Consider the following 12331-nt stretch of genomic DNA (forward strand, 5'->3'; position numbering starts at 1 on the left):
ACACAAACGCTTTACCAGCTGAATCATCTCCTAGCCCTCAGGAATCTTTTTAGATATACAAAATCTACAATTCTTGGCTTATCATTGCCTGAGAATAGAGTTTATAAATAGAAGAACTCTATAAAATCTAGAGTTAGGACTTTAAAACAAAAAGTAATTATTCAGATTTCATTGAGAAAATTGCATTTGGGGAAGCAACAACTCCTTTGATCCTAGAATACAGAAATATGCTTTGTAATTGAATATTTGTGTGACTGTGTAGAGATGTGTTGTGTTTACTTATATTGCATTTGTTTAACTATGTAAAGGTGTGTGTTGCTGTTTCACCTTGTCTGCCTAAGGCACCTGACTGGCCTAATAAAAAGCTGAACATCCAATAGCTAGGCAGAGGAGGGATAGGCGTGGCTGGCAGACAGAGAGAAAAGGGGAGCCAATTGGTCAACTGGGAACCAGCCCTCCAGGGCCCAACCAGCTGGTGGCCAGCCAGTCAGCCAGACACAGAGGAGTCAGGGAAGCAGAATGAATGGCATGTAGATAAGGTAAATGATCCTCGGGGCAGCACACAGATTAATAAAAATGGGCTAAGTTTAAAAAAAAAAAACTAGCCAAAAACAAGCCTAAGCTAAGGCTGAGCATTCATAATTAGTAATAACGCTGTCATGATGTGGGGACTGGAAGTCCAAGAAAGCCTGGTATAGAAATGCTTATATTGAATATTTAGGTTGTGTTATAAACAGTTTAAGAACAATCATGATCCCAATATCGATGACATTAACAAATGGTACTTTCAGCCTCGGGACTGAGTCGCCTGGATGCAATATTTAAATTCCATTTATGTGTACGCTGTCTTTTAAGGAGAACGCTAAAGTGGAAATTTGGGTTGCATGCACTAAATTGAAAAGATTCGTTAACTTCAGAATTAAGCTAATCAGAGCACAGGGATGAGAGTCAGACACCCTCTTCTCGATACTCTTTATTTTACCAACAAGGACCTTGGTAAGAGGAAAGAGACTAAGAGACACTCCTATTTTACCAACAAGGACCTTGGTAAGAGGAAAGAGACTAAGAGACACTTAGTGTCTTTCCTGTTCACAGTCACAAGATGTGCTGTCGGCGAAGGTGAGACAGGAGCCCAGGTTCCAGGAGGGTGTCCTGGTGTTCAGTTGACCTTGAAGAGCTGGCAAACTTTTAGCAGCACAGGTGATAGGGAGTTGCAGGGAGGCTGGGAGCACTCCAGGGAGAGGGGTCACCAGGAGTGATGTCACCGAGCCCGGCTGTGAAACAGAATGATAATCGTGTTCAGTGTGCTCCCTGGGTGAGGAGGCTGGGAAGAATCAAGATGAGGTGTCACTGTGAGTGAGAACTGTTGTCTCTTGGAACACACACAATCAAAACTGTGGTGTAGGGTTTTGGTTTGTTCGTTTTTAGTTTTGATTTTTCAGTCTGCGGGGCGGTTCCATTCAAGTGTCTTCTATAACGCTACTGCAATCATGAGTAGGAATTTATAGGTGATTACCAAATACCCGGGAGGTAAATGCTCTTTGCAAAGCTAAAATATTTGAACAGAAGCCCAAAGTAGGAATTCTGTGTATTAGGACTCTTAAAAGTGTGACGCCTAGACCCAGAACCCTTGGGTTCAAATCTTTGAATCTCCATGTAATCCACCTTGGGAAACATACACTAAGGTTTACAGTTTACTCTGTGTCCGGTACTTTTCTAAATATACAGACAGTAAATGACAATACTTCAACTTCTTTTCTTCTAATTTACTTTTAAAATTATGTCTGTTTGTATGCATCTGTGGTTGGGTATGCGGATGTAAGTCAACGTACCAAGGAGATCAGAAGAGGGTGGAGTTACAGGGGGTCATAAGCCACTACCAGGGTTGTGCTGAGAACTGATGTGGGCTCAGGACAAAAACACACTCTTAACTACTGAGCCATTTCTTCAGCCTCCAATTACGGTTGTTTTTACTTCGTGATGGTGCAAAGGCGGCTGTCACTCTACCGGAGCTTTACTGCAGATCTTTCCCTAGGCTAGCAATGTTGGACAGCAGCCCTGCGCCTGTGGCACTTTGAACTTGGGACAGCTTCTACTTTCCATGAGTCCTTCTGGATAGGATCCTATCAGCAGCCAAGGGGTCTGTGTCATAAGTGAAATACAAGGTATTGTTACTACAATGTCAGTCCCTTTGCTCTGAAAAACTGAAAGACAGAGGAGGGAGGTGCTTCGCTAGAGGTGGATGGGAAATGCAGTTTCCAACTAGATTTTCTGTTCCTTGGTTTATGACATACTCCCGAGTCCTTGGTGTCTAGCAAGCACCCCTCCTCATTGTAATAATATGACAGATTGAACTATTGTTCAAAAATATTCATCTCCTCCCTTCACCTTCTGAGGAGGGATCTACTTCTCCCTCTTGGCTGTGGGCTCAGCCATATCAACTGCACAGGCCAAGGACAGCAGAAGTAACAAACAGAACATGGACTGTTCTGCAGTTGTGCGTGGCTTCTTGTACTTCTGCCCTAGAAGGAAAATCCCCTGGGTAGCTACAAGCTCTTCAGCCTGATGTTTGGGAGGCCACAGGACAGCAGATCCACATGGCCCTGTAGGGCTGGGGTGTGGATCAGCGGTGGAGTACTTGCCTAGCATGTGTGAGGCTCCGGGTTTGATCTCTGGTAGCACACAAACATTTCCCATCTAATGGCAGTAGACTACACTGTTGGGGTAATAACCAGATTGTAAGCCTGTAATTGTATTGAGTAATGGAGAGTCAACAGCTGTGTTCTTTAAAAGTATGCATAAATCGCATTTCTATAAATTGAATCTCACTCTAAATGTACCAAAGGACTATTTAAAGAAATGCAATCTTGAAATTTTTCATTTGAAAATAATCATGGGGCTGAGAATGTACCTCAGTTGGTAGAGTACTTGTCTGTTAGGTAAGAAGGCTTGAGTTCTCTCCTTAGCTCTGCCTAAGCTGGGCATGGCGGCCCAAGCCTGGAAGCCCAGCACTCTGGCTTCCACCATGAGGCAGCCCAGCCTCTCAACAGTAGAGCATCCACGACAAGAGTAATGTCAAATGCTTGTCATCATTCTTTATTTCAAAAGTGCTTTACCAACACATACTAATCTTCACAACATCCAAGGGAGGTAGATAAGTATTACATCACTTTCACGGATGGAGAAACTGAGGCAGAGATTAGTTAAACTCTGTTGAAGAGCATAATAATATGGCACAATTGGGGAAGCATCTGCTGCTGTCACAGGTTCCTGGTCACCTTTCCCATGACTTTTGAGTCCCACGAACACAAAGGTAGCAACTGTAGCATGGAAGCAAGTCACAGAAACATGGACCAAGGCCGCCTCAGGGGCTGAACGAGCCATCCTCCAAGCATCCCAGGGACAAGCATCCTTATACCTTCCACCTGAAGCCTGGGAGAGTGGAAGCTGTGGTGGGGGCAGACGGGGCTGGAGAAACGGGGTTGGGGAGGGGAGAGGAGGCAGGGAGGAGTAGGTGGACCGCCTGGGCAAGAGCCCCGCAGGGAGGACGGCAAGCAGAAACGAAGTGCCATCCCCCTGAAAAGCTCAGGCGTCCAGAAATGCTACTAAAAGGGCAATTCTCAGCAATGACATTACAGAGCCACTCCTCATAGCTTTGCCAAATATAATTATCAGGTCCTTGTGACATTCCCAGGAGGCACAATCATTCCTTTCCTCTGGCCTAAACCAAGTGCTGATGTAATTGACCTGACACGGCAGAGGCTGTTGACAACTCAAATGTACTCTCCCACTGTGTCATCTCTGCCTCCCAGTCTCTTCGGAAGTGAAACAAAAGAAAATGCTCTTAGAGATTGTCCTGGCAAAACCCTTGAAACAGCCCTAAATTGTGGACCCACTGGGTAGGATGCCATCTTTGATATTTTTTTTTAAAAAAAGAAGTGTGATATTAATACATGGAGGTCACCAACCTTTTCCAGACAGGATTTCTCTATTCAACATGGGACATAAAAAAACAAAATGAAACAAAATAAGCAAAACACCTCAAATTGGTGGGTGCCAACCACCTAGAGAAAAACTGGAGGCCACCACAAAAAAACAAACAAGCAACAAAAAACCTGCTGTAAGAGATATCAAATGAGGGGCCTTTAGTGGCAATGGGGATATTAGTGACAGAGGCAGTGCCAAATGAGTCGGGTGACCAAGGACCAGGTGGAAGGAACAAGGATAAAGAGGAGAAAAGTCACGGCAGAGATGTGACAGCCAAAGACCTGAGAACAAGTGCCAGTGTTTGTACCTAGGCTCCTCTACGACAAGCCGTATGTCCTAGAGGACATCTGCATCGTCCCTTCGTGTCACTCACCAGTATTCCCTCATGAGTCTAGGTCTGAACATCTCCCACTCCTCTCTAACAAAAACCATCACCAAGTCAGCCTCTACCCTTCACGCCGGTCTCCACTTCCTCACCTCCCCCTGGTCCTGACACCTCACCTAACCAAAGCCAAGCCCTCCTGCTTGCAAGCCCCAACTTCAGTCTCCTCTCCTCTCAGTTCCATCTTCTGGTTTTCCTCCTGGTGCACAGCTCTGACCTAATCTGAAAATCCCCCTCTCCCTCACTCTTCTCTCTCCCATCCACGTGTCACGGAGTGATGTGCTCCGCATTCCAAGTCACCTGCCAAAATGTCAGCTCGAAAGCCTCAATTCAAACACCCCCCTTCTATGACTCCTTTCCTCGCTTTCCTTCGTTTTCCGTTATCTGAAAAAGCATTTGACGATGTGTACCAGTTAAGTCCACAGCCCGCCGGGTACCAGCCCTCCCTCCCAACGTCCATGATGTTCCGCCATGTCTTAATATTTTCTCATGTGTATCTGTCCCACAATTCCTGTCGAGAAATGATTATTGCATTCCCACCTCAAGTAATGACGGCCTTAACAGCAAAATGAATTGGGATGTGCTGTGTTTGCTCATGAATGAAGATGCTTCAGCAAGCACTCTGTAACATTACCCAAGTCTCGTCATAAAACAAGTCCTTGATACAGCTGCGAGAGAAAGGGTACAGACAGCAGGTGGGGCTGTGTGTTTCAGAACCAAGAGATCCTGCCTGAAGTTCTCTTTTGCTATTTACTAGCTACAGGCCTGGTGCCAGATGGGTTCTCTGAGCATCAATTCCTGACTTCATCATGGCTTTGTGGGATTAAGAATCAACAGATATATAATCGTGAACTCTGCACAAAGTGGTTCTCAATCTCAACGATGCATCATAATCACCTATAAAGGTTCCAAAAATACTGAATGTCAGGCCCCACCCATTGTCAACTGATTCAGAACCTCTGGAAGGGAGACCCAGTGGGGCTAATTAATTATAAAATATTGTTTCGAGCACATAGTCAAACATTGCAGACCTCTACTGCAAACTCATAAATACCATTAGCAGTATAGCAAGGGGCTTTAGGCTCCGGCTTAATTATCCTGCATTTGTTCAGTCAGGAATTAGTTCAGTGCTTTTATAGTCCAATTAAAATGCACTATGGTGTGGGGAAGTTTTTTGTTAATCTTTGCTGCTGTTTGTGAGTTTAAGTCATAAATTCTTAGAAAAGCACAACCACCACATCACAGATGCAAAGCTTCCGGAGGTCCCTTTAAGTCTGGGCATTCAGAGATGTGCTGAGCAGACCGTCAGATCAGGCATAACCTGGGACTGACACAAAGAGCAGGAAGAATCTCACGCCTCACTCTGGGATGTGCATCTTAGTAAGATGTTTTGATAGATCAGTAGGTGAAGCAAAGGCAACCCTCTTCATCTTACGTCTGTGCTTAGACCTTTCCATCCCTGTCCTGATCCTGAAGAGGGACACAGGGATCGATTCCTATCCTCCACACACCATCTGAACTCGAGACTTTAAAACCCTTCATTCTCTGAAGGATCCATTTAATAAAAACTAAGAACAGAAAACCCTCATGAAAGGATCCTACTTCTAGTCCCTCGTTTCAGGATATATCTAAAATAATGGACTAATTCCTCTAAAATATTTAAAATAGATTCAATGTACAAAATTGATACCTGCTTACGTTATATGCAGTGCACAGATTGTGAGTCTGGGAGAACCTCACAAATCCTTACAGGCCCCAGGACCCAAGTTCCAAAGCTTGGCCACGTCTGGCGACAGCCCTGTGTAGACCCACACCCTCCAGGCTGCCATGATGTCAGCCGCAAGCACACAGGGTGGCACAAGCCACACCATGGCTAAAGAGCTGAAACCGGCTCCACACATGATATAGCTAAACTCCCTTGTTCTGTGGAAAGGAAGCACCAGGTCAAGGTTTCAGGGAGTTGGCCAGAGTCACACAGCACCCTCATGCAGAGCCACACTTAACACACCAGTCCTGACCACTACCACCCCCCACCCAACATAGAATCTCATTCCAAGAAAACGCTCACCTGCGTGGGCACTGAAGCATCACTCTGCGACTTCCAGCTACCACAGCCCCAATCTAAAGGGATCTAAAAGATCATTCTGCTTATTTTTTTTTTTAACATTAGGCTATAGCAGAAACCTCACAGCTCAATCAAAACACCATTTATCCATCCATATCACCAAATATGTTGGTAACAGATCCTCACAAAGCCTAATCCTGGCTGATGTGCAACCCCAGCAACACAGCATCACCATCAGCTAAGGCCTTGATGAACACAGCGAGAGCAGGCCCTTTCCTAAGGAGGCCAGAGACGAAAGTCAGGGCAACGATTCATGTGCAACCATTCATTCAGTAGTAAAAAGTCGGGGTGGGAGGAGGGTCTGGGCTGGGCTGGCAGCACCTTTAAAAACATACACAGTGGTACTGTAACATTTTAAGACGTTTTTAATAAAACAAACAGAATGTAGGAACCTAACTGAACATTAATCCCTCAACGTTGTTCTATCCCTACTTCTACTAAAACCACCACTGTGGGAGACACTCCTTGGAAAGCCTCTTTGGGAAAAGCCTTAAAAGGCAGTTGTGAGCCCTGTTCGGAAATGCCCTTCCAAAGGCTGGGCTTCCCGGACATCCTCACTTGCAGAGTGACACCCAAAAGGTGGAGAAACAGCCGGGCGCAGGGCAGCCTCAACAGTGTGTGTGGGGGGGGGGAGGCTGCCCAGCAATCTGGGCGCAAAAGCTCCACTGTCAGCTGAAAAAACAAACAAACTAAAAAATAAAGTAAAAATCACCAGCCAAACTCCTTTTTCATCACACTTGCGTTTCGTTAAAAAAAAAAAAAGAAAAGAAAAAAGAAAAGAAAAGAAAATACGGCACTCACACATGGTTCTTCTACGAATTCTAATTAAGAAACATGACGTTCAGTGAGTTCTAGCACGCATAGTGGTGATCTTCAGAGACTGGACCAGCTTCTTGGCCACGTGAGGGGTACCTGGGACGCAGCTGTTTACCTGAATGGTTTCTTAAATAACTGACTACTATCACTCTAATTCTCCTAGGCATAGCTCCGTTACAGGCTACCGACCGCCAAAGTCCCATCCCAAACTTGCCTTGCCAACACACGTTAACTACAAGGGAGCCATCCCCCAGTCTTAGGGTGAATTGGGAAAGGGCCGGTTAAACGAGGAAACGGGCCACTCCTTGGTAAAAGTTTGTAGTTTCCTTTCCCAGTACATCTTCTTCTTGTTGAGGACTTCCATCTTGATCCTGTGCTCCTCCTCCGCCATCTCGCACTCACGCTCTATCTGCTGGATTTTGGCCACGTGCACCTCGTTCATCTGGATCAGCTGCAGCTGGAGGATGGACATTTGCTGGTGGTGCTCCTCCTCGTGCATCTTCTTCAAGGCGCCTTCCTGAGTGGTTTTGCTCCTGTAGTTCTTATTGGCTGTGATTCTGACGGCTGAGCACGAAGGTTCCGGCTGCGAGGTCCCCTCACACACTGGGAAATGGACGAACTCTTTCTCTTCGTCGCACAGTTCTCTATTGGAAGCAGCAAAGGATTCTGGGAACAATAACGGCAAAAAAAAAAAAAAAACAGTAGCGGGAAACATGTTAAAAGACTTTACAGGCAGAAGAAAAACGTCAGTCCAATCCCAGACAGCAGCGTCCCTCACTGCAGGGTCTGCACTCGGCCCTCTGACCGCACCTGACTTTTGTCCTTGGGACATCTCCAGGACATGGTCAGAGATCCCGCTTTCATCTGCTGTCAGCCCCAGCACTGTGGGGAGGAGGCAGTGCTCAGGTCCCTTACCCTCTCCTCAGCACCTGACAAACTTGAAATCCCCTTCCTCCATTACCCTCCCCTAAGTGCTTTTCACAGCCACCTTCCTCCCTGATTGCTCCTTGGAGTATGGAGGCCCCTGTTCCATTCACCTGTCCTCCTTTCGGTACCCCCTCCCAAGGTCCCCATCTCTGGCTCTATTGTCAATTTAACCCCATAATCTGGTCCCAACCTTGCTTCTTCCTTGTTTCACTCTCCTGTGTGCACTTGGGTTCTGCCCCAAACACTCATTCTCTGAAGTCATGCTTCTGTGTCTCACTATTCTCACAACTTGGCGTTAGACTCAGTACTTAGCCCTCCCACACACCAGTTTCTCTTTCTCAACCTCCTCTGCGATCCCTGCTGGTTCAGGGCCAACACTGGTTGTTCTGAAACCTCAGACCTCTCCTTCGTAAGTGTTCTCCTTAACAGCACTCAGCACACAGTGTTCCATTTTGGCACCAGGCCTTGCTCATTTCATTTATCCGCAGATACTAATTACCTTCCTTGGTACCCAGTAAATGGCTAGTGATGCTTATTGGCCTGAATACACAAAGAAAAGAGCACATGGACATAAAAAGTTTCCTTTTGTAGATGCGGTGTGTACAATGGTATTTCTATAGGGCTATAATATTAGTCTTAGAGAATGTCAATAAGAAAACCACTAACTCCAACAGCTCGTGGATCTTTTTGTTTGTTTGCTTGTTTGCGATAGGGCCTCCATCCCCGGCTGTGCACAGATTTGCTGTGCAGCTGAGGATGACCTTTAACTTTTCATCCTCCTGCCTCTACTCCCCACTCCATTGCCTGCGGCTGGGATTACAGGCATGCAAACCACCACCTCTGGTTTCAAGTGAAGCTAAGAGCTGACCCCAGGGCTTTCTCACAGTGGGCAAGCACTCTCTACACCTCCAGCATTCCCATGGAGATCTCTAGCGGTGACGCCATACCGTCTTGAGAAGCTCTGCATTCTCAGTAATGAGAATCTTCTCCTTAGAGAAAATACTAGTTTACTAACAAAATTGATTACGTGATATGTCCAGTACATGATCCTAGAAGAGGAGATGCTGGGAATGGTAACAGCTGCTGGGGAAACCCAATTTGTAATGGTCTACTAATGGAAGGAGAATGGCTCCTGTCAGGATGACTCCATTCCGAGGGCTGAGGTAACAGCCATAAGGAGTCTCTAATTAAGGCTAAAGAAAATGCAGAAATCTGAAACAGAAATTTTTAGTAGAGAAGGAAAAAAAAAACCTTTTTAAAATAATTTATTTAATTTTCTTTATGTGATTGGTGTGAAGGTGCCAGATGCCCTGGAACTGGAGGTACAGACAGTGAACTGCCGTGTGGGTGCTGGGAACTGAACCCAGGTCCCCTGGAAGAGCAGCCAATGCTCCCAAGTGCTCAAGTGCTGAGCCATTTCTCCAGTCTGGGGGGAGGGGGACCAAACACTTTAGTATCAACTAGATAGTGAGACTGTTTCCCTGGTACTCCTACCAAGTCCAACAGCTCTCACCGGGACTCAGTGTCCTTCCTGCAAATTCTCTGTCTTCCTGGCACTGGCTGAAACCAGGTATTACACATGCCTGTCTCCTAGTATGTAGAAGACTGAGGTGATGTCAGCTTGGGCCACTATAGCAATATTTTATTTATTTATTAACAAAGCTTGCCTGAAGATCAGAGTGCAGAGCTAAGCCACTAGAAGCCAGGGAGTGTTGGCTCACACCTTTAATCCCAGGACTTGGGAGACAGAGAAAGAGGGACTCTGTGAATTCAAGGCCACCCTGGGTTTGAATCTGTCTAAACAAAGGGAACTAGAACTCACACAAAGGTGATCCCAGTGCTCAGGAGTCACACGTCTTTAAGGCCAGCACTAGGGAGACTGAGACAGGAATGATATGGCTGGGTAGAGAGGTATATAAGGCAGGAGGAGACAAGAGCTCATTGCAGTCTGAGGTTTGGTGGAGAGCATGCAGTCTGCAGTCACACAGAGGACAGGATCGCGCCTTTGTTTGCCTGAGTCTTGGTAGAGGTAAGAGCTCTCTAGTGACTTGCTACTTTGCTTTTCTGATCTTCAGCTTGAACCCCAATATCTGTCTCTGGGTTTTTAATAATCATGCTACAGGCTACATAGCAGATTTCTGTCTCAAAAATATTATCTGGGGCTGGAGAGATGGCTAGACTGCTAAGAACACCTGTGGTTCCTCTGGAGCTCCCAGGTTTGAGTCCCAGAACTCTGATTTCAGGGGAATCTGATGCCCTCCTCTGGTCTCTGTGGGCACTGCGTGCATATAGTGCACATGCAAGCAAAATGCGTATACACATAAATAAAAATAAATCTTTAAAAATAAATCTGAAAAAAAGGAGAGAAAAAAGGAGAAAAAAAAAGAAAGGAGAAAAAGTCTCCAGCTCTTTGGAGGGAGAAACAGCCTCTCACTTCACTCTCGTGTAGAGCCCAGCGCAGAGCCTGGGACGTCAGGGAGCACCGGATAAATGCATGTGGACAGAGCTGGTGACAGTGGGGCACATCTCTCCCCACCTGACACAGAAGACGGGGATGCGAAGGGCGACACTGAGCAGAGGCCCTCGGACGTGAGGCTCGACCACTTTACCTCCAGTTTTCCTTTCCCATCTCAGATCTGAAAATGGTTTTGATTTTGAAGACTGAAAACAGACACTTCTACCCTCACAGCTCGAGCCCACGCCTATGCGCCTTTAAAGTTCACCCATTCACAAGGTAAAACTTCCAGTTCCCAGACAGTCCCCTTTATCTGAACAATCCTAGGCTTCAGGGACACGGTGGTGGCACTGCCCGCAGCGCCCGTCCCGTGCACCACACAGCCACCGGCACTTTACAGTCCCTCAGTCAAAGTCTACAGCCTCTGGGGACACGATGACGCCAGGAAACCAAATCTAGCATCCAAGGCCATGTGGCAACATGAGAATCCAGGACTCTGATCCGGGCCCGCATAACAACAAAATCATAGAGCAATGTAATGTCCGTAAGCAAAGAAATGATTCCTTTTTAAGATGTGTGCCGCCATACGCATTCCAAGAAAAACAGCCAGACCTCTTAAGAAGACTGGAGGAAGACAGGACTTAAAGCAAGACAGACCAGTAAAGTAATTTTCAAACAAATATTAGCACCTATACATAGATGCTAGTACTCAGGCTGAGCGATCCCACATAGGAAAAAAGACTAGCCTGGGAATGGCAGCCTGCTGCAAACGTATACCCTACCGTCTCTCTCCCAGGTGAAATGATGCCACCCAAAATAGAAAACAGCCCAATTCTATGCAAAGACTGGGAAGACTTTCCTGGGACCGAGAACTCAGCCAGGAAGGTGTTCTATCACTTGGGTAATTTGAGTAAATTTAACACTCTCAGGAGAAGCCTACTACAGCAACGAACAGACGAGAAGAAAACTGTGCAGGACAGTGTCCGGTTAGCTCACCAGAGCGAAGGAAAGATGCCTGAGGAAATGAGTGTGATGCGGCAGCTGTGAGAACGGAGTTTACATGTTAACTAAAACGAAAAGGCCGGGCTTACACACAACAGCAGACCTGGGTCTTCAGCATGCTCTTCCAGGTGAGGAAAGCAAAGGCAGACCCACTGTAGCACAGGTGTAGCGTGTGGGCGAATGAGTACAGGATGCAATGCGAGAGAACACACACAGCTAACACACTTGACCGAGGATGCAAGTGTGCCGAGACTGGAAATCCATCGTAGTCCTCGGTACCTGAGCTCACACCCTAGGAGAGAACTGGGTTCAACAGCGAAAAGGGGACCCAGAAGGAAACGTTCACATGATTTAATGAAAGCTTCATAAAGAGATACAATGCAAAAATTTAAATATAACTTCTCATAAACCGTGTGGCTGCTATTAAAAATGCCCAGTTCTGTGCAACCACTCTGGAAAGCAGTGTGGAGGTTTCTCAGGAAATTCGGGATCAACCTACCCATGGACCCAGCAATACCACTCTTGGGAATATACCCAAGAGAGGCCTTATCACACAACAAAAGTATATGCTCTACTATGTTTATAGCAGCATTGTTTGTAATAGCCAGAACCTGGAAACAACCTAGATGCCCTTCAA

At 46.2% G+C, this 12331-nt stretch overlaps 1 protein-coding gene across 2 annotated transcripts in view; it reads right to left on the bottom strand.

Annotated features, from left to right (window-relative positions):
* Positions 1-6836: 6836 nt before the first annotated feature.
* Positions 6837-12331, bottom strand: part of Msantd3 (Myb/SANT DNA binding domain containing 3) — a 22940-nt gene continuing 17445 nt past the window's right edge. For both annotated transcript variants that reach the window (XM_050156081.1, XM_050156080.1), the window contains exon 3: positions 6837-7976. In XM_050156081.1, the coding sequence (XP_050012038.1) occupies positions 7567-7976 (410 nt within the window). In that variant the 3' untranslated portion in view covers positions 6837-7566. The remainder of the gene's footprint in view (positions 7977-12331) is intronic.

This window comes from Alexandromys fortis, unplaced genomic scaffold (assembly GCF_014885135.2).
Source record: "Alexandromys fortis isolate MF-2015 unplaced genomic scaffold, M_Fortis_MF-2015_v1.1 scaffold_92, whole genome shotgun sequence".
NCBI classification, from domain to species: Eukaryota; Metazoa; Chordata; class Mammalia; order Rodentia; family Cricetidae; genus Alexandromys; species Alexandromys fortis.